General features: G+C 40.8%; 2 protein-coding genes and 2 non-coding genes across 4 annotated transcripts; 2 read left to right on the forward strand and 2 right to left on the reverse strand.

Annotated features, from left to right (window-relative positions):
* Positions 1–5,559: 5,559 nt before the first annotated feature.
* Positions 5,560–7,195, forward strand: LOC149404673 (uncharacterized). Its single transcript, XM_089608026.1, has 3 exons — positions 5,560–5,880; positions 6,275–6,524; positions 6,618–7,195. The coding sequence occupies exons 1-3, from the start codon at positions 5,824–5,826 to the stop codon at positions 6,968–6,970; spliced, it is 660 nt and encodes a 219-aa protein (XP_089464152.1). The 5' UTR covers positions 5,560–5,823; the 3' UTR covers positions 6,971–7,195.
* Positions 7,196–16,171: 8,976 nt separating this feature from the next.
* On the reverse strand, positions 16,172–16,243 carry TRNAG-UCC (transfer RNA glycine (anticodon UCC)). The gene has a single exon. It is a non-coding gene; the product is annotated as a tRNA-Gly (tRNA).
* Positions 16,244–17,199: 956 nt separating this feature from the next.
* TRNAW-CCA (transfer RNA tryptophan (anticodon CCA)) lies at positions 17,200–17,271 on the forward strand. Its single transcript has one exon. It is a non-coding gene; the product is annotated as a tRNA-Trp (tRNA).
* Positions 17,272–17,775: 504 nt separating this feature from the next.
* LOC149404676 (serine/threonine-protein kinase SAPK3-like) lies at positions 17,776–21,233 on the reverse strand. The gene is made up of 9 exons (XM_089604719.1): positions 20,755–21,233; positions 20,000–20,074; positions 19,803–19,904; positions 19,524–19,577; positions 19,328–19,420; positions 19,160–19,252; positions 18,983–19,087; positions 18,799–18,897; positions 17,776–18,262 (listed from the first exon to the last, which is right to left on the reverse strand). The coding sequence occupies exons 1-9, from the start codon at positions 20,875–20,877 to the stop codon at positions 18,011–18,013; spliced, it is 996 nt and encodes a 331-aa protein (XP_089460845.1). The 5' UTR covers positions 20,878–21,233; the 3' UTR covers positions 17,776–18,010.
* Between the last annotated feature and the right edge of the window lie 375 nt (positions 21,234–21,608).

A 21,608-nucleotide genomic window follows, 5' to 3' on the forward strand; every position in this document is an offset into this window, starting at 1 on the left:
AAAGACAGTAGACACACTGTAAAAAAAAATATAAAAAAAAATAATAATAATTTGAGACACACTGAAACTGAATACTTCAACCACTCCTCCTTGGGCTTGCATGCGTAATGAAATAAAAATAAGAATCCAAAAGACACTATTACTGAGGTTATATAATTATTTCATTTATTATATTATAATATAAAAAAGAGTTATTTTTTTGTATAGAATTAACTTAAATAGGGTAAAGTAGGGTTATTATTAAGACACTTGATAAGATAGGGAGTGTAAGAGTATTTCAAATGCATCAAACTCTATAAATAGAGTAAAAACTCTATTAACTTTATAACTTCATATTTGGTGTAACTTTTACACTGAATAAACAATGTTGCACTAAATTTGGTGACATTGTTCATTTGGTGTAAAGATTGCACTAAATAATTAAACATTATTTTAATCTAATTAATTTATAATCCTTAATTAAAAGTTCATATTTTAATTAATCCAGATTTAATCAGCATATTTTTAACTGTTTGGAGCTTTATTTATAATCTAAATTAATTTATTCAATTAGTAATATGTAACTTTCAAATTTATGTTTTTTAATGATTTATTATTTATTCTCTAAATTATTATTTATGCAATGAAGTTTATTAATTTTTTACTTTTATTAATTAAATTTTTTATTTTTAAATAATTTATTATTGATTTATATTATATTTGATATAAAACGAGAGAATCGTGAAAGAGAGAAGGGAGATTTGAAACTGGTCAAAAAATGATTCTCAGACTTCGTATTATGGAGAGATGAGTATTTATACTCATTCAAATAAAGCAAGCCTTACACGCTAACTCAGCATACAGTTTACCAATTTTAATAACCAATCAAATGAAGAACAATTGACACGCTGGCGTACACACTTAATAGTCCCCCCCCCCCCATGGTCTATGAATCAGAGACGGTGAATTTGAGGCAGAGAGAAACAAAAGTCGAGCCATACAAAGGTTTAGTGAACATGTCTGCGATTTTCTCAATTGCCGGAAGATGTTTGACCCAAAGTAGATCTTGTGCAACTTTTTCATGAACAAAGTATAAGTCAAGCTCGACATACTTTGCTCGCGTATGAAGCATCGGATTTGTAGAGAATTGAACAACACTACTATTATCACACCAAATGTCCGGTGGGCGGGTTTGGTGGATTTGTAGTTCAAAGACCAACGCACGAACCCAAGTTATCTTAGACACCATCGCAGCAATGCTATGAAATTTATCTTCAGTGGAGCTTCGCGACATAGTATATTGCTTCTTCGCAGACCAAGACACAAGGTTAGAACCTACAAATACACAATAGCCGAAATTTGAGCGACAAGTATCGGGATCAGACCCCCACTCAACATCACTATACCCGATGACATTCATATGGGAAGAACAGCGAAGCAACAACCCTAACTCAGTATACCCGGCAAGATAGCGCATAATTCGCTTGACCATTTTCTAGTGAGATACATGTGGGTTATGCATAAATTGACAAAATTTGTCGCGGCGAAAGAAATTTTCGGGCGAGTGATAGTGACATACTGCAGCGCCCCCACGATGATCCGATACAGATGCAGATTTTCGACACTTTGACCACCATAAGCAGAAAGCTTAGTGCCACTCGCACGGTGAAGAAGATTCTAGACATACTTGGCCTGAGACAATAACATACCTTGAGAGATATAGGTGACCTTAATTCCCAAGAAATAACGCATGACTCCAAGATCTTTGAGCGTAAACATCTGTTTGAGCTGGAGAAGCACGTAATCAATAGCTGATACTGAGTTTCCGGTGACCAAAATATCATCAACGTACATCAATACGAATAGAGATACTGAACCCTCGTGCTTTAAAAAGAGTGACTGATCAGCACGCGATACCCGAAATCCGAGAGCAAATAGAGTTGTTTGGAGCTTCTCATACTACGCACTCGAAGCTTTGGGCCATATAAAGACTTGTGAAGTCTATAAATATGATGAGGGAATTTAGGATCTACGAATCCCGGTGGTTGGCGCATATACACCTCATCGTGCAAATCACCGTTCAAAAACGCGTTATCAATATCGATATGTCGAACAGGCCACCCAGAAGAGACAGCTTGAGCGAGAAGAACTCGAGTAATAGTGTGCTTCGCAACCGAACTAGACGTCTCTCCATAATTGCAACCAACAATTTGACTACAAACCCTAAGCAACCAAGCGTGCTTTTAGCTTCAAAAGAGAGCCATTGGGGCTCTCTGTCACTCGATAGACCCACTTGCAACCGACCAAACGCCGTTCAAGAGGGGAAGGAACCAAAGACCACGTCTTGTTCTTAGCAAGAACAGACAACTCCGATTTCATGGCATTTGTCCAGCCACGATGCTCAAGCTCCTCTTTGACATTATACGGCTCTATGTGTGTCATAAACACCCGTGGTTTTATATACGTCGAGTTCCGAACGGGTGACCATAGGATATACGTTCACAGCTGGTTGACCAAAACATGATGAAGAAGCGAGACTAGTCAATTCTGGATCCGGTTGTGGTGTATCAACAACTCCACAACTGTTCTACGACACAATCTCAACAGAGACATTATAGGAAACATGATTAGCATTATCAACAATATTGGTCAACACAGGAGACTCGTGGGGGTTGGACATAGACTGGATGACAGGAATTTAAGTTGGACACGGACTGATGTGAGAGACAGTGGAATGGACACGAGAAACTTTATGAGGAAAGTGACGTTCATTGAAAATCACATCACGAGATAGGTAAAGACGACCTATCGGAAGCAAGATACTTATATCAACAATGATTGAGACTATAGCCAATGAACATACACTCGATATACCTATACTCCATTTTATGATTGTAATACGGTTTGAGATTAGGATAGCACGCACATCCAAAAACTCTTAAGATTGAGTAATCCTGTGTGATGCCTTCGAGAACTTCTAAAGGATACATGTGATTAAGAGTGACCGATAAGAGACAATTTTACAAATACACAACTGTACGAAAAGCCTCATCCCAATAAGACATGGACAACCCGGACTGATAAAGAAGAGTAAGCCGTTTTCAACGATGTGACGATGTTTATGTTCAACAGCACCGTTTTGTTGATGCGTATGAGGACAAGACACTTGATGATAAATGTCTTGAGACATAAGGAAATTTTTAAAGGCTTGAAACCCCCCCCCCCCCCCCCCCCCCCCCCCCCCCCCCCTTAATCGGACTGTAGAGATTTGATTTTGTGTGAGGTTTGAAGTTCGACTTGGATTTTAAAATTTATGAACATTTGTAAGGCATAGGATTTGTGTTTTAACAAATAGATCCAAGTGAACTTTGTAAAAGCATCGATGAAGGCTACTATATCCACTCTTAGAAACGATATGTGATGGTCCCCAAAGATCAGTGTACACAAGTTGCAAGGGTGTATTATAGGCAGTAGAAGAACTAGGAAAATGAAATTTATGAATATTTCCCAAATAAAACAAAAAAATGAATCGTCTTTATTGATATTTGATACATTACATTTTGAGAGAACAGACTTAACAACTTGAGGACTCGGATGTCCAAGTCTATTGTGCCAAATAGAAAAATCAACACCCTTAGACGATCTGGATACACTAAGAATAAATTTACTTGTGCAGTTTGACTGAGAATGACTATTGGATGACACAAATGACGAAGACTTTACGATTGACAATTGATCGGGACTGAAGGTATAGAGATCGTTGCTAAGCGTGCCTTCCAAGAGCGTCGTATGAGTATTCTGATCCTTGACAAAACAACGAGATAAGTGAAACTCAAAAAACACATCATTATCATAGAAAAATTGTGACACACTATGAAGATTTTTTTGTAATTTCAGGAACGTGAAGAAGATTAGACAGACAAAGTTTTTTTGGATGTAAAAGGAGAGGATCCTTAACCACGCGTGAAGCCTCCTCGAAACTGACTCTAAGTTTGCGATCTGTACGAATCGTCGAACCTATAGAAGCAGTCAAGAGCAGCATGTCCAACAAACGTCCACACACTTGGCACACAGACTTGGATCTAGTGTTGTTCCAGCCGCCTCTTGCAGATCGTCATGGCCACGATGACCTCGAACAGATGTATGTGAGGATTCGTAGTTCACCCATTGATTTTCGTTCTACTCAAATTTATTTTTCTCAGAAGAGAGAGAGAGAGAGAGAGAGAGAGAGAGAGAGAGAGAGAGAGAGAGAGCATGTACTAGCCACATTAGCAAACTTCGATGAGTCTAATTCTTGGATCCAGTCTTCGATTCTTACTTCTTGAGCGAGAAGCAAAGATTCAAACTTTTCAACAAAGTAATCATTAGGTCTCACTGTTATAGAGAACATGAACGTATCATACTCCAATGTCAAACCAGTACATATCACATCAACATGGTCGCGAATGCTTGTCTCATGACCAATCATGCTTAGCAGATCTATCACGTTTCGTATCTTCAAAAGATATTCGTTCATTGACTGCGAATTCTTCTTAATATGTCTAAGCTGAGTTTGATACTGCGATACCTTGGCTTTAACTTGAGTTGTGAAGTAGATCACTAATGTTGACCACCTTAGAGCTCGTTTCGCAGTTGATCATTTGTCGAAGAACACTTTCCGTCATTGATGAGAGCAACCAGGACATGAGAAGCTGATTATGTTGCTCCCAATCGTTGTAGGCCAGATTAATAACATCATTCTCCTTATCTGTTCTAGAAAGAAACTTACGAGGTTCAGGTCTAGTTCCAGTGAGAAATCTGTGAAGCTTGTAGCCTTTGACTGCTGCAAGTACTTGTTTTCGCCAAACAAGAAAGTTCGTAACATTATCGAGATCGCATTGCTGAATGCGATTGGAATCACTTTGACATATTCTGTGGATTGATCACCGGAGAGAGTCTTTTGAGCTCTGTCATCCATTGTTGTCGAGAAATTTCCTTCGCTAGTAATACCTAGCCTCTGATACCATGATATGAAACGAGAAAATCGTGAAAGAGAGAATGAGGATTTGAAATGGGTAAAAAAATGATTCTTGGACTTTGTATTACGCAAATGAGTATTTATACTCATCCAATCAAAGCAAGCTTACTCAACATACATTTTATCAATTTTAATAACCAATAAAATGAAATACAAATGACATGCTGGCGTATACACTCAACAATATTTACACATAATTAATAAATAAAATACAATTATATTTTTATATATGTATTTAGACATTACAAATAACTAATAAAATTAAGACAGTAAATTCAAAAGCAATTTACATTAAAAGATTTAATAAAAAGATATATTATTAAAATATTCTCTTTAGTGTAAGATATTGTATAATATTATTGGGAAAAAAAAATATTTAGTGTAAAAATGACATCAAATATCCATCGCAGCAGATAATAACTACAAAGTGGGACAACTGAGATATTTCAGAGGACAAAGACAAACGTAAATTTACCCATTTTTTTCCAACGCGTCGGCGCTAGTGTCATCAGAGAAAGGAAACAACTAGGAAAGCAAGTATAGTTACCCAAAAAAAAAAAGGAAACTAGGAAAGCAAGTACATTGGTTTTGTTTCTGCATCTTTATATATAAAACCAAACCCGGCTCTTTCCACAACCTAACTTCCTATTCAACTCATAACACGGCATTCCATAAAGAAGTTCGAAGGGCTTGTATTTGAGAGAGAAACCCTAGCCTCCTTGGACTCGAAACTCGTTGAGTTGAACGGCACGATCATCGTCTGTGATTCCGATTCCAAACCCTAGCCTCGAAAAGTCCGATTCGTATCTCCGATCCCGAGATTAACGATGTCTCGGTGCTTTCCGTTCTCGTTTCCGAGCTCGAGCCTCGAGGCCTTGATTAAGGTTCGTTGGGCTACTGGCTTTTCCTTCTGTGCTCAACTTTCATGTTCGTTTGCTTTGGTACCACCGATTAGTTGATTAGATTATTTTTTAAGACACCCAATTCGGACTCATGTGTAACTCATGTTTAAATTGAAAAACAACTTGGTAATGAACATAAACCTTTTTTTTCGAAAATATCGTCAGAAAATTGTTGAGGTTTTTGGTTGTAGTAGTATTAGTAAGATTTCCAATGAGGCTAGAAGGTTTAAATTTGATTTTCAAGACTGGACGTATACGCTTTCATGGTATGTGTGACCATCGAAACACTTCGGTCGGATAATGATGAGGCTTTGTGGGTTTTAGTCTGTATCACTATGCCCATTTTATGGAATGTAATTTCTGGTGCTTCTGATAGGCCCAGAAAGAGGAAAAGGAAGAAAGAAAGACACTGAGGAGAAGAGAGAAAGATACGATGAAAAAGACGAGGAAACGCTACTCGGACAAAGCAGAGAAGAGGCGCAGAAATGTCTTCACCGATGCCAAAGCGTCAAATCCGATCAAAGCCACCTCGGGTGTCTCGGAGAGCTCGCAAAAGAGTGGTCTCACCGAGGAATTCAAACACGGGGAAAAGAGGAAAAGAAGGGGAGACTCTGTCGAAAGTAAAAGTGAGCTCTGTTTCAATTTCTTTGCCTTGTGGGTGTTTTGCTGGGAAGAAACTAATCCATGGTCGTCCATTTGGACTTAATATCATTATATAGGAACCGAACTTAGCTTCGTACCATGCCTAGACTCGACGAGGACTGAAACCCATGATACAAAGCAATCCGGTGCATCTGTAAAAGGCTCGAAGATGTCAATGTATTCGATGCTGATTGAGAGCTGGGTTCCTCGTGGTCTCAGCCCGCCAGAGCTGATCGAGTGTGATGACGAAGATGATTGGCTCTTTGGGTCGTCGAGGAAGAAGCAACAATGTGAACCGAACTTGAAGAGGCAACGAAGCGGTCACGATGAAATGTCTTGTTCAAGAAGAGGCACCGCTGATTTGTGGCCGCGAGCAAAGTACCTTTCGGAAGTGGACTTGTATGCATTGCCTTATGCAGTTTCGTTTTGATTTATTCATTTATTGTTCTTTCTTTGCATCAAACGCAAAGAAATGTTTTGCTAACCTGAATTAGCCTGACAATAGAAACTTCATTAACTCCCATGAAAGGGTATTGATTTAACCATTGGAATGGCTGCACAGTTTAGAACACTTTTGTTTTGAATTATTTGCTGTGCCAAATATTGTAAGCGACGAGTTTGATAGTCAATAAACCGAAGTGGTTCTTTTTTTTTTTCTTGGACGAGATTTTCCTTTATATGCATCAATAAATGTGAATCGGTTTTTCAATTGTGCAAAACAAATTTGATACATTAGGGTGTATCGATGATCAAATTTAACAACCAAAATGTGTAACTTTTTAGCGTTTCATGATACGTATGTGCTGGACTTTGACTACACCATGAGATCTCGCATGAAAGATTATAAATTTTCATAATTGGAGGAACTTATTTAGATGAATTGTAATTGTTCCATCATCAAGAGTTTATTCTTTATTGGCGGAATATGATTGTGAAGTGGTACGGATGATCTGTAACAATATTTAATATTAGACATGGCACATTATAAATATAATTGACTAGAATATATAAAGTAATTTATATTATATGAATTGAAATGGAAAATATCTTCCTTTTTATTTTCGGCTATCCGTATTATGTTTTTCTATAGATAATCTTTTTTTTTCCCCAAATAATAGTATGAATGGCTGCACAAGATTATGAATGGGTTAAGTATTTATTGTAGTGTTTTAGAATATCCCAAGAGCTGAAATCATGGTATTTGACGTCTCTTGTATGGTTGATATTTGTGATATTTGTGATGTTTTTATAAGATTTATCATTTCCTATAAAAACAAAAAAAAATTACCAATCTAAGAGTTGGACTTTCTCTTTGACTAAGTCAAAAACTTTATTACCTTTTTTTTAACACCCTCTCATGCTTTCTTAATCTCTTTTCCTCTCTTATTCTCTCTCTTCCTCGTCCTCTCTCTCCATTTTGCTAATTCTAATAAATAGTAAGACGTAGACAACGAGATGACGAAAAACGTCCAAGAACTCAAAATTCAATTTTAACGCTAGAGTTGGGAGGAAGATATAATTATAAATAATCACGTCACTCGTGCATCGTATATACATAAATCACACGCCGAGCTCACTAAAACATATTTGTATATGTATAATGGATGTAGATTAAACACATAGATCACTTAAAGTTATAATTTAAAAAAATTATACGGACCAAACCACTTGAAACATTGAGATTTAAAATAATCAACATTTCAAGGATCTTTAAAAAATAGCCAACTTTGATATAGATGGTAATTTTTACAAAATTCTATACCGAATTTATCACTGCTTATAACATGTATTTAAAAGAAAGTAAAATAGCTGACAGTTTTTACCCGTCTCTCTCCCACGTTTTAAATAAACATAATTAAAAAAAAATTAACAAACAATTTTAAAGGAAACAAAATAAATGACCTCAGCGATCAAATTTTCAAATCTCATGAATCTCGTATTGATAATAGCATGCAACATATCAACCAAATACCCATATTTATTATTATTTTTCTTAAATTAAAAACTCAATTCGTTCTCTTTCAAACTGCACACTAAATCCAACCCTCCCTCTCTCTTTTTAGCGGCCACAATCATTGTTAACCTCATCGTAGTTGAGTTTTCGTAGTCGCAATCACGCTTTTGACCGCGGCTGGCTCCACAGCCATCGCTGGACTCTTCGTCGTCAGAATTGGTTTTGTTGTTGTTGGTATTATTGCTGGAATTGGTGGTGCGGGTGCAAGTGAAGATGGACAAATTGGAGTCTTTGTGAACAAAGTGGTCATTAAAGGTTATGGTCAACTGATTTAATGACTCATTTTTTATTTTAATTATGAAATATTTAATGAATGGTATTTTGGGTATTTGATCCTCGTTAGTCAATAGTTATTTTGCAAAATTAATAAAATACTGATTATCTAGTAAAACTCAAATTTGTTATTGGCTAATTATTTATAGAGCTTTAATAATATTGTATTGGACCAACTATCTTGTTGTAACTTATTCATTACCACATTGAAATTTCTTAAATAAGTAGCGTTATAACAAAGCGGACGCAGATTTTTGGGCTAATACGAAACAAGAACACGAGAATTAAATGGTTTCGGGTGGAAAACCGGAAGATAATAAAAAAAGACATTGAATTAATTCAAGAGTGGGAAGAAACGCCGTTTTCTCTCTGGAACATCTCTAACCCTCTTTTGCTCTGCCCCGTTGACCTCAATCTTTGTCGCTTCCTGAGGAAGTACTGATTGTTGTGCTCCACGGGTTTGCGGGTAGTTGAGGAGGGTTGTTTTGGTTCCTAGGCGCCTGCTTGTCAGGGTTCACGGATAAAGTTTGCAATCAAGTGTCATCGCTGGATCTGGAAGATGAGGACGCGGAGGTCCTGTCCATCGCGGATGTGGACGTGGATCGAGGCAACATTCCCAGGGACAACATCCTGCTCGGGAAGCTCATCTGCAACAAAACCTTCAACAGGAAAGTGTGTAAGGGCGCCTGCTTATCAGGGTTCATGGATAAAGTTTGCAATCAAGTGTCATCGCTGGATCTGGAAGATGAGGACGAGGAGGTCCTGTCCATCGCGGATGTGGACGTGGGTCGAGGCAACATTCCCGTGGACAACATCCTGCTCGGGAAGCTCCTCTGCAACAAAACCTTCAACAGGAAAGTGTGTAAGGCGGTCATAGGAGGGCTATGGCGGACATCTAGAAATGTGGCGTTCAAAGATTCCGAGGACAGAGTGTTCTGCTTCACGTTTGATAACCCCCTGGACAAAAGAAAAATTATTGAAGCTGGCCCTTGGCTTTTTGATAGGTCTCTTCTTATCCTTTACGATCCTAAGGGACGAGAAAACGAAAAACCTACCTTTGGGTCTGCTGATTTTTGGATCCAAATTCATGGCCTTCCGCTCTTATCCCGGTCGTCGAAATTGGGAGAGATCATCGGGAAACAATTGGGAGTTGTTCTACGGGTTGACAAGGATAAATAATGGAGGTGTCGGGATTCTTTTGTTCGGGTCCGCATCACAGTTGACGTGACTAAGCCGCTCCGCCGTGGAATGTTCGTGAAACTGGGCTCGACCACGGATAAATCCTGGATTGATTTTAGGTATGAAAAACTTGCGGATTTTTGTTTTGATTGCGGGCTGTTAGGACATAGCTGGCGCCATTGCCCGTCGGGTTCCCAGGGGCTGTCTAATGACGCCAATGGCGGAGAGGGAGGTGCTGATACGGGCACCCATCGGTTTGGGCCCTGGATCCGAGCCGACGCTCCTAACCGTTTTGCGAACAATACTTTCAAAATAAGGGGATCGGAGGAGAGTAAGCACCGGAGCGTGGCTTACCCGACGACGCGAATCTCACCCAAGCCATCGGCGACTAACCAACCGGCAGCGAACACCTCAGCCACCGAAGCTGTTGACGGAGGGACGAATGAGGCGGTAGAAAAAGACCGCCGTCAGCCTGGCCTGGACTCTTCGCCGGTACCCATTTCACGTGTGAGTGAGCCGTTGGGGAAGGGAGGCGTGCATAGGGAATTGGGGAAGCCTGGAGATCGAACCGCTCGCCAAGCCAATAGACGGAGGAGAAAAAAGAATTTTAGGGAAGAGAGCTTGAATGGGAAAGTGAAACCTAATCATTCTTCTGCTGGGGAAGACGCGAGGAAGTCGACTGGCTTTGTTGACACGTGCAACTCGGTAGGCAGTGACGTGGCTCCAACATCTGCGCTCAGCCCGATGGCTTTGGAGGAATTGGGCCCGCCTACTAAGCCCAAAACTTGGCTCTTGCTGCGGACCTCTCGAATGGGCCAGGTGAGCCCTCTGGCCATGGGCCTTTCTTCAACCCGCCTCCTAACCTACCTGGGCCCGGCAATACCCAGAAAGGGAAGCTGAAGAGCAGTCTGGACGAGGGGTCGATGACGACCAAAAATTCCCCCTTGGCGAGCGACGGAGACGGGGGAGCATTGACACCGGGTACGACCGGAGAAGGACATGTGAACGACTCTACATCCACGGGTGGGCCGCGCGATATCGGAGGGGACCTTGTGGAGAGACCGAACCCCTTCTCGGCGCTTCGGGTCCGGGGCGATGGCACGAAATGGAAGAAATTGGCGCGTGAGGATTCAGGCTCGGGCGGAGGCGCTGTGTTCTCGGCTCATGCTGCTACCAGGTTGGTCCTTTCCTCTTCAGGGGTGGATGGCAAGATGGTCTCGGGGCAGACTTTGGTGTTCTCGACAAAGAGGAACCAGTACGGGGCGAGCCATAAGAAAAAGGGAGGTAAAGGTCAAAAGAAATCTAATATCCCCCTCATTTCCCCTGAGACTATTCCTAGTTGCTGTCCGGGAGGAAGGTGGGGGTCGGAGATGGTATGGGGCCGGTGGTGTAAATGGCCCGCTGCGACGACCCTGGGGCCGCCAATGAAGACACGCCGCCTCCTGTGGAAGTGAAGCCTCCGCAGGAGATACCCGTTTTGGCTTCGACCCGTTCCTTGTCTTCGTCCGTTTCCTCGATGGTGGATTCGGCCGGAAACCCCTTGACCCTTGAAGCGGCGCCCCTCAAAGTTGAGGGCCGCCGAACGCAATGATAGGCGTTTTCTGGAACGTCCAGGGGCTGGGCAGCCCCCGGACGAGGAGGGCTCTTCGCTCTCATTCGGACTCCCATCATCCTGATTTTATTTTTCTCTGCGAGACTAAAATGAGGAGCGTGGCGGCCGAGAGAGTGAAAGTTTTTTTGGGGTACGATAACTGCTTTACGGTCGATTGTGTGGGGCGTAGTGGGGGCCTCATGATGTTATGGCGTAATTCCATTGGCTTCTCGGTGAGATCCTTTTCGAGGTTCCATGTGGAAGGGTTGGTTACAGATGAAGATGGGCACTTCTGGAATTTCTTGGGTATTTACGGGGACCCGATCGCTAGTCAGAGGAAGCTGTCCTGGGAGCTGGTCAGGAGGTTGAAGCCGTGGCCAGACGCGCCGTGGCTCGTTGAGGGTGATATGAATGAGGTGGCGGTGAACTCTGAGCTTAGTGGAGACCATTCGAGAGGTCCGATGCTTCTTGAGGATTTCCGAAGGATGATGGAGGACTGTGATCTCAATGACTTGGGTCTCGTGGGAGACTATTTCACTTGGCGGCGCAGCGACGCTCCGGGAAGCAGTGCGAGTAGACTGGATAGGTGCCTGGGTAACCCGGGATGGCTTTCCTTCTATCCTCCGGCTTCCGTTTGGCACCTCGAGTTCAGGGGCTCTGATCACTGCCCACTTCTGCTTACTACGTCTGGTGATGAGAGGAGAGATAAGGGACGGGGCCATAGGCGCCGTTTCTTCTTCGAGGAAGCCTGGTGCCTTGAGGATGGGTGCGAGGAGGTGATTCGGCTAGCTTGGGATCCAACCTTGGGAGGCGATATCGGAGACCGAATGGAGCGCTCTCTTAAACGGTGTCAAGAGGAGCTCCAACGGTGGGGGAAGGCGAACTGGAGGACTATGAGGGATCGCATCGAAAGACAAAAGGAGGCCTTCCGAGCGGCGAGCGATAAAGACGGTGGCAACAATGTGGAGGATATTCGACGCGAAGAACGTCAACTTGATGCGCTGCTTGAAAAGGAAGAGGTCTTCTGGCGCCAACGTAGTCGGACCACGTGGATGAAGTGCGGGGACAAAATTTCGAAATTTTTCCACCGCAAGGCCTTGGCGAGAAAGAAGAGAAACACGATTGAGGGGCTCTTAGACGAGGCGGGATCCTGGATGAAAGGTATGCATAATTTTGAGAATATTATTTCTACTTACTTTTCGTCTCTTTTTTCTTCTATGCAACCTTCGACCGAGGCCTTGGAGATGGTTGGCGATGCCGTGACCCCGACTGTAACCTCTGAGATGAACGAGGTGCTTCTTCGGCCTTTCTCGAGCGACGAGGTGAAGCAGGCGGTCTTCGAGATGGACGCGATTAAAGCCCGGGGTGCGGATGGTTTTCCGGCTCTTTTCTACCAGAAGTTTTGGAGTGTGGTGGGCGACTCTGTGGTGGAGTTCTGCTTGAAGGTGCTGAACGAAGGATACTCAGTAAAGAATATCAACAACACGATCATCACTCTCATCCCGAAGGTAGAAAAACCAGAGAAGGTTCGTGACTTCAGACCTATTAGCCTATGCAATGTTCTTTATAAGATTATATCGAAGTGTTTGGTGGACCGACTCAGAGGCACTATGGCTAGCTCTATATCAGAGAACCAAAGTGCTTTTGTGGGGGGACGCCAAATCTTTGATAACGTTATGATTTGCTATGAGGCTATCCATACTATGTCCCGCAGTAGGTTTGGTAACGGGTCTTGTGCAGCTCTTAAGATTGATATGGCTAAGGCGTACGACAGAGTGGAGTGGTCGTTCTTGGAATTCATGATGTCTAAACTCGGATATGATACGAGGTGGATTGATAAGGTGGTGAGATGTGTGTCTTCCGTGAGCTTCTCCTTCAACATTAACGGGGAGGTTCGTGGTCGTGTTATTCCGGAGAGAGGGCTACGCCAAGGAGATCCGTTGTCACCGTTTCTCTTCCTTTTTTGCTCCGAGGGGCTCTCGAGTCTTCTCTGGAAGCGGGAAGCCCAGCAGCTCATCAGGGGGGCTCGCTTCGGCATGAGTGATCTTTGCGTATCTCACCTCTTTTCTGCAGATGACAGCATCATGTTCTTCAGGGCCAACAAGGAGGAGTGCGAAGAGGTTGCGCGGTGTCTTGCGATGTACTCGGCAGCCTCAGGTCAGCTTATTAATTATGCTAAATCTGACATTTGCTTTGGTTCGGATGTGGATGAAGGGCTAGGGGCGGAGCTTGCAGAGCTGCTTCAAGTGTCGGTCACCTCGTGTCATCACCGATACTTGGGGCTCCCCACGAAGGTGGGCAGAAAGAAAGCCGATATTTTTGCGTTCATCAATGAAAGGATCTGGGAGAGGCTTAGCTCATGGCGAGGACTCTCCTTTTCGCATGCTGGCAAAGAAACCATTATTAAAGCGGTACTCCAAGCCATCCCCTCTTATGTGGCGAGCTGTTTCCGCCTCCCTCAGGGATTGGTTGACGGAATTCATTCTGCTATCGCGAGTTTCTAGTGGGGGGACACGGTTCAAGCCAAGAAAATCCATTGGTGCAAGCGGTCCGAGCTTACGAGACACAAGTCCGACGGGGGACTCGGCTTTCGGGATATTGGTATCTTCAACCAAGCTCTGCTTTTTAAGAGTGTGTGGAGCCTCTTCAGACGTCCGGATAGCCTCGTTGGAAAGGTGTATCATCAAAGCTATTTTCTAAACGGGGACCTCCTCAACGCTTCTTGCAACTCGACCGCGTCCTTTATTTGGAGAAGCCTCTGTTGGGGGAAAAAGATCATTCTTAGAGGATCGAGATGGAGGATTGGAGATGGAGAAACCACGTCGGTCTCGTGCGATCGTTGGATTCCTCGGCCCCCGACCTTCATGCTTCGAGATGCGGGCCGAATTCCGGAGGAGATGCGGGTTTCTGAGCTTAAAGATGTCACCGGAGCTTGGAATATCCCGCTTATTACTGCAATGTTCCCCCTGAAGATGTTGAAGCCATTTTGAGTATTCCGGAAAGCAGAGGTGGCGGACCGGATATGCTTAGGTGGCACTTCACTAAAGATGAGGAATACTCGGTGAAAAGTGGGTATAGAGTCGCCTTGGAGGCGACCATTTTGGAGGGGCCGTCTAGCCCGTCAGGGAATATCACATGGTGGAATAAGCTTTGGAGCCTTAAGGTTCCTCCCAAGGTGAAGAGTTTTGTGTGGCGGGTTTGCAGGGGGTGGATTCCGGTTCGCACGCTGCTTGGCCGTCGCCATATCATCACAGAGACTAGTTGTCCGGTGTGTGGGGCTGATAATGAGACCATTTTTCACGCGCTTTGGGGCTGCACGTGGGCTAAGAAGGTGTGGAAGCTTGGCGGGTTCAAGGATATAGTGAGGAAGCTTCGGCCCGGGGACATCATCGGCTCTCTTCTCCTTGCCTCGACGACTCTTAAGGTATGTGATCTTGAGTTTTTCATTATTATAATGTGGGAACTTTGGAATCAGAGGAACAATGCGTGCTCGGGGAGGAATGTGTGGACACCCGGAGCTCTTCTTGAATGGTCCGGGGGATTTATTCGGGAGTACCGGGATGCTTGTTATGGGACCAAAGGCGAGCACAATCAACCTAAGTCAAAAGTTTGGGACCCACCGCCGATGGATGTGGTGGCTATCTCGGTAGATGCGGCCATCCGTGCGAATGAAAGGCGTATAAGTCTCGGTATCGTGGCTCGGGATGATAGAGGAGAAATTCTAGGTGCGGAAACTAAAATTATACATCTTGGGCTCTCTCCTCAAATTGCGGAAGCGTTGGCGATTCTCCAAGGTATGCTCTTTGCGTTGGAGATGGGGTGGTCTAACATTATTATTCAATCCGATTGCCTTGAAGTTATATCGACTATCCGACGACTCGTGGCGCCAACTACGGAACTAGGTACGGTTATTAATGATATCCACTTGCTTTTGCATAGATTTGATAGCTTGGTTTTTGTGTTTCACCCCCGTGGTTGTAATAAGGTAGCTCATGTTCTTGCTACCTATGCTCTTAATTTTGTTTCGGGTGCCCGGTGGTTGGGATCGGCTCCTCCTTGTGTTTGTCAAGAGGCCGTGAATGACCTTCGGAGTATTATCTCGTGATTGTAACCACGGTTTTCCTCCGCCACTTAAGTGAGAGCTTTTAATATATTTCTCCCGTGGTCATGTCTACGGTTCTTCAAAAAAAAAAAAAAAAAAAAGTAGCGTTATAACAAAATGTATTCTTCCGTATTGGGAAACAAATAAGAATAAATCCAAAATAAGTATCTGAAATTACTTGGAATGCAAAACCTCACTGAATTTCATAGACACGTAGAGTAGCAAAATGTATTCTTCCACTTTGGTCTTTGGGACAGAATTAAGTGAATAAATTCAAAATAAGTAACTGAAGTTCTTAAACAAGTAGAGCTACGAAACGTAGTCTTCCAATATTGCGACACAAATAAGTTAATAAATTAAATTAAAAACTAAAAGTAACTGAAATTACTTGGAATGCAAAACCATACTGAATTTCTGGAACTGGGACGTAAATGTGTGAATTACAAAAATAAAAAAGCTGAAACTTTTGTTTTGCGTCTGCCGGGAGTCGAACCCGGGTCTATTGCTTGGAAGGCAATTATCCTAACCGTTGGACTACAGACGCTTATTTGCTTATGAAGTTACCTTTTTAAATAATTATACTTTACTTTAAAACACTCAGTCCCATGGCTGATCATCCGAAAAGCCATTCAAAGACAAAATGAGAGGAGGTTTTAAGTTTGAGAAACACTTGAAAGTTGAAACAATGTTTTCCTAACACAGTCTCTTTGATTTTTGTACATATTTATCGCTAAATTATCTTTTAGTTGTATTTTTGCCGTTAATGTTTGTTTTTGGCATTTATCCTTAAGCTGTTGCTTCAGTGTTGTTAGTAAAAAAATTGCATGCTTTATACTTATATCTAATTTTTAATGTATAATTTAGTAATATAACTATGTTATGTTATTAAATATAGTACTAAAATAAGACTACCATTGATGTTTCCAGAAATTTAGTTGTTTATGTTATGTTTTAGGGATGAAATTGTTAAAAGAAAACGTTCGAGGATCACATTGTTAAACTAACAAAATTTAGGGGCTAGATTTGCCGATAGACAGGTTGCTATTTCTTTTCTCATGATGTGCCACTTGGCAACACCAAAAGAGAGAATAAGGTTTTTTTTTGTTTTTTTTTTTTTTTTTTTTTGTTTTTTTTAATGAGAGGCTTGCTTCTTATTATTTTTATTTTATATAAATTCTAGTTTATAAATTTTCTGATAAAAAATTATTAATAAAACTCTTATACCATGAATATTAGAATCTTATCAGGCTTGTTAGTGAAAGTGTGAAACCATTTTTCCTTGGAACAAAGGTAAACGAGTTTGGAGGAGAAAAGTTATCGTCCTATAATTGACTCATTTTTAGTGATTTTGTCAATCAATTATAATGAGTTTGCTATGTCATTTTATACTCGTTTCTTATATAGATTATTTAATTGATGGTATATAATAATTACCCATAATTATTTGCTATTACTTAATTAGCTCTTTATAATCTTAAAATTATATCAGCTCTCACCACCGGATCCGTGGCGCAATGGTAGCGCGTCTGACTCCAGATCAGAAGGTTGCGTGTTCGATTCACGTCGGGTTCAAAACTCCCGAAACGGAGCTACCTACCCGGATCACCTTTTTAATTCCTAATCTATTTTTTTCTTCCCTTTTTTTAAAGGATTGCCTGCCCACTTTTTCTTCATATTTATTTATTTCTTCTGTCGTCTTTCGCTTCACACATTAGTCTTCTTCACTTTTTGCATCGTATTATTAGTTTTGTCCAATTTACCAACAGTTTTTGTAAGGAATAAATAAAAATGCTCTTGTAGTCATGTAATACACATTTTTGTCCTTTTTCTTGGATAAATACCCAACCTTCGTTTGAGGTTTTGAAGAATGAACAAACTGCGATTTCCTAGATATTGACTGAGAAATTTTGTGCGCGCAAAGGATAAGAAAATTACGTCTAAATTCCTAGGCAATAGTTTATGCTCGGTGTTCCATAAATTTATTATTAAAAATTAACCATTTAATATATAGGGCATATCTTAATATTACTACCAGTTTTAATATGATATTAATTAAAACACTGGAGAGAATGTGTATATAGATAACACATCAAATTCACAGCAATCAATATACAACGAAGCACAAAACCTGTGTTCAAAAAGTCGTCATACAAAAAGGGAATATTTCCCGGGTAAAAAATTTCCCTCACAAACTCGATCTCAGTCCATAACTCTTATTTAATTTGTGGCAAGTAAACAGGCTTGCGCGTGAATCAGATTGGCTGTACAAGAACGTAGATCCATGGTTTTGAAAGCATTAGAGAAGCGATTTTCAAAGAGCTCCGACGTAATCGCCGCTGAAATCGACCTCGGGCTCGTCGTCCAGGTCAGAGATTGAAGCCTCGAGCTTGGTTCCTTCAACGGGCGTCTTTGCCTCTTGAATTATGCGCATTATCTCTTGGATGCTCGGCTTTGGTTGCTCGTCTTCGAGTTTCGAATGCTCGGTCCTCTCTACCTCCACAAGCTCCTTCGGTAGATTCCTTAGGAACCAAGGATGCTCTTTTATTTCCGGGATAGAGATCCTCTGCAATGGCCAAACTTTTTTCAGTGCTAAAAAGGGATTAAAAAAAAAAAAATTATCCAAGGTTTTGACAAATACTAAAAAAGAAAATCACTTTTGCTCTCTTTCACTTATCTCTAATTTAGATAGAAAAGACTTGCTAATTAGCTCAGTTTATTACCAATTAATTTTGAGATGGAACCTCGTGATACTTAATATGGTATAAGACCCCACGAAGCTCAAACTAGCGTGATCCACCCGGAATCAAGGAAGTTATGAGTTAGAATCGTGAAATAATAAATGTTAAAAATGTGTATGATTTTTTTTTCATTGAGCAAGGTGTTTATGGACTTGTTTAGGTTTTTAATTGGTTTAACGACATGTCGTGATTTTATTCGACCACGCGAAAAAAAGTGCCAGTTAATGTTGAGGGTCTTTCTTTCTACCAATATTGGGACAACATGGATATCTTTGATGAAATATGGTATTCAATAAACAGAAAATGAATTTGACTGATGAAAATGAGATTTTACGAGGTCGATATTGAAATCGGGGTTCACCTTAGCGGGATCGGCAACGAAGATACGAGAAAGCAGGTGTTTACAGTCCGCCGAGACACGAACATAGTCCGGGATCGAGTATTGAACGCCCATAATTCTCTGTTTCATAACAAAACCTCTCACTCGGATGATAAAAAAAAAAAAAAAAATCGAAGACATGTCGCAGAAACGAAACGACACTTACCCCGATGGTCTTTCGGAAATTTTTAGGATCTTCGGGGTCCTCAAAGGGATATGCCCCGACCAACATCACGTATAGCGTCACGCCACACGACCAAACATCTGCGATCTATTTGACCGATCTTAGCAATCAAACATTAAAAAAAATGGGGGAAAAAAATTGAAGCTCCTGAAAAAATACCTTTCCGTCGTATTCTTTTCGAGACAAAACTTCTGGTGCAATGTACGCCGGAGTTCCCACCGTTGATTTAGGTTGCGAGTGCAATAAAGCAGACTAAAAAGAGTACAAACACATTTTATAACTCAACAATTCGCTATCGAGGACTAGATAATCTTAATTTCGACCAACCTTGGAGTAACCGAAATCGCAAATTTTGAGACGGGGCGTCGGACTCCCATCCAAGAGTGTGTTCTCCAGTTTCAGATCTCTGTGACAGATTTGCTGCACGGAAAAGTAGGTTGATGTGACACAAATATAAAAATTAAAATTTAAAAAAATAAACAGAAAAACCAAAACCGAAACTGAAACACTCAAGACATTATACCATCGAGTGACAGTAACTGACTCCCGATATCAGCTGCTGGAAGAAAAACCTCGCCTGCGGTAAAATAAAAATAAAAAATACTTCAGAATCAACCTAGATTAAATAGTATTTTAATTAACTGAATTGCAAAGATGTGATATTCATATGAAAAACAATTAAATGATACAAATTAATAATTTAATAGTTCATATAATATTTTCGCTACAAAATCAATAGAACGTTAGTACTTGATGACCGATCAAGATCAAATTTTCTTTAAAAGAAACCAAAAACACTAACCTCGTCTTCGCTGAATCTACCAGCAGTACATATCCTTTCAAAGAGCTCACCACCGGCGGCATATTCCATGACGATCGCTAGATGCGATGGAGTCAAACAGACCTATAAAATAAGGAAAATTCTCTGACCCATTTTCTAAGGAAAAAAAGCTACTAACAAATAAGCCTAAGACTTCCCTATAGGGCTGGAATATTTACCTCCTTGAATCTGACAATGTTGGGATGCTTCAAGGACCTATGGTTAATGATCTCTCTTTGTACATTCTCATCAATCTGTAACAAAAAATAGGATCGAAGATGTTATTCACACTAAACATGGATACATCTTAACAAAGTGACAATATACATAACTACATGTTTTGTACCACATGGTTTATTTAATACTAAGCCGGCTTCTGCGTGACCTTCATTACATAGGAAAAATATGTATTTGAGTAGGCATACAAAACTGGAATATTATGCTAAAAATTTGAAAAAATGATTTAATAAATAAAAGATGGAAGAAAAAATGAATCAAGGGCTTCGTTAATCCGCATAAACACTTGAGAAATTTTATTTTAGCATAAGACTAAAGGATCAATATATGTTGGCATCATAACTTAGTCTAGAGTAATTCAAAGTATAAATAGATTAAAACTATTGCCAAAATACCATTCGCATACTTTTTTTTTTTATTATTCAAAATAAGAATGATCCGATTTATGTAACCACTCTCACAACCAATGAATCCCCTATTATAGCTAGCTTTCATACAAAAGCTTTTCAACTAAATGATTGCCTATATTTCTCAACCAACCCAAATTTCAAGTAAAACTCAGAGCAACCCTAAATCATTCCATATGAACATGAACATTTTGACCAATTTCTCATACACAAAAAGCTCAACATGTAAAAAATTTAAAGGAATATATATATATATATATATATATATATATATATATATATATATATACCTTCTTCCCTCTTTCTATGTATTTGACTGCGACAAGCTCTTTAGACTTCTTATCTCTGACCAATCTAGCCACTCCAAAATTCCCAGAACCAAGCTCCTTCAACGCTTCATACCTCTCTTCCATAATTTTTCAAAAAAAAAAATCCCAACAACCAAACACCCAAAACAGACTCCTTAGATTACACCCAAACACCCACTGCAATAGAGAAAACAAAGTTGTCTTTTTATTCTTCTCACCGAACTGGTCAAAGTATATAACGACGTAAAATAAAACAAAGGAAAAAGCGAACAACTTGTAACTTCTTCTTTGGGAGCCAATACAGTCCAACAAACAACAAATTTATAGGCCGAAAGTGAGTGGGAGAGAACGCAATCCGATGACGAGTTTTGTGTATCTAATGAGGAATGAGGAAGAAAAAACGGAAAAACATTAAATTTATAAAATATTAAACCGAGTCGGAAGAGAGAAGTAGTGCACACGTAAGCCAAAGAGAAAAGTGTCGCTTATAAGTGTCGCTCGGAGAAGAAAGGAAAGGAGTCTGACAAAGAGACTTTTTAGTTTTTTATTTGTTTTTATATGAGAGAGACTTTTCCTTTTCTTTGCTTTGGCCTTTGGGTGCTTAAGTCTGTGTCTGTTTCTATGTGTGTGTCACTCTCTCTCATCTAATAGTTCTGCCACGTGGATCTTGCTTTTGTGCTTAAAGTAGGTCCCACTGACTCAACTTGACCCATATTTGGTAAAATTTTATATTTACGTCTCCTGGGTCCCACGCCGTTTCTTGGCATAATTCTGTTGTTGGGTTCTTCTCAGATTTTTTGTTTTTTGACATTCTATTCATGCCTAAAGTTTACACG

The sequence above is a fragment of the Urtica dioica genome, chromosome 2, assembly GCF_054948205.1.
Source record: "Urtica dioica subsp. dioica isolate 48M chromosome 2, U.dioica_male_clone48M_v1_H2, whole genome shotgun sequence".
NCBI classification, from domain to species: domain Eukaryota; kingdom Viridiplantae; phylum Streptophyta; class Magnoliopsida; order Rosales; family Urticaceae; genus Urtica; species Urtica dioica.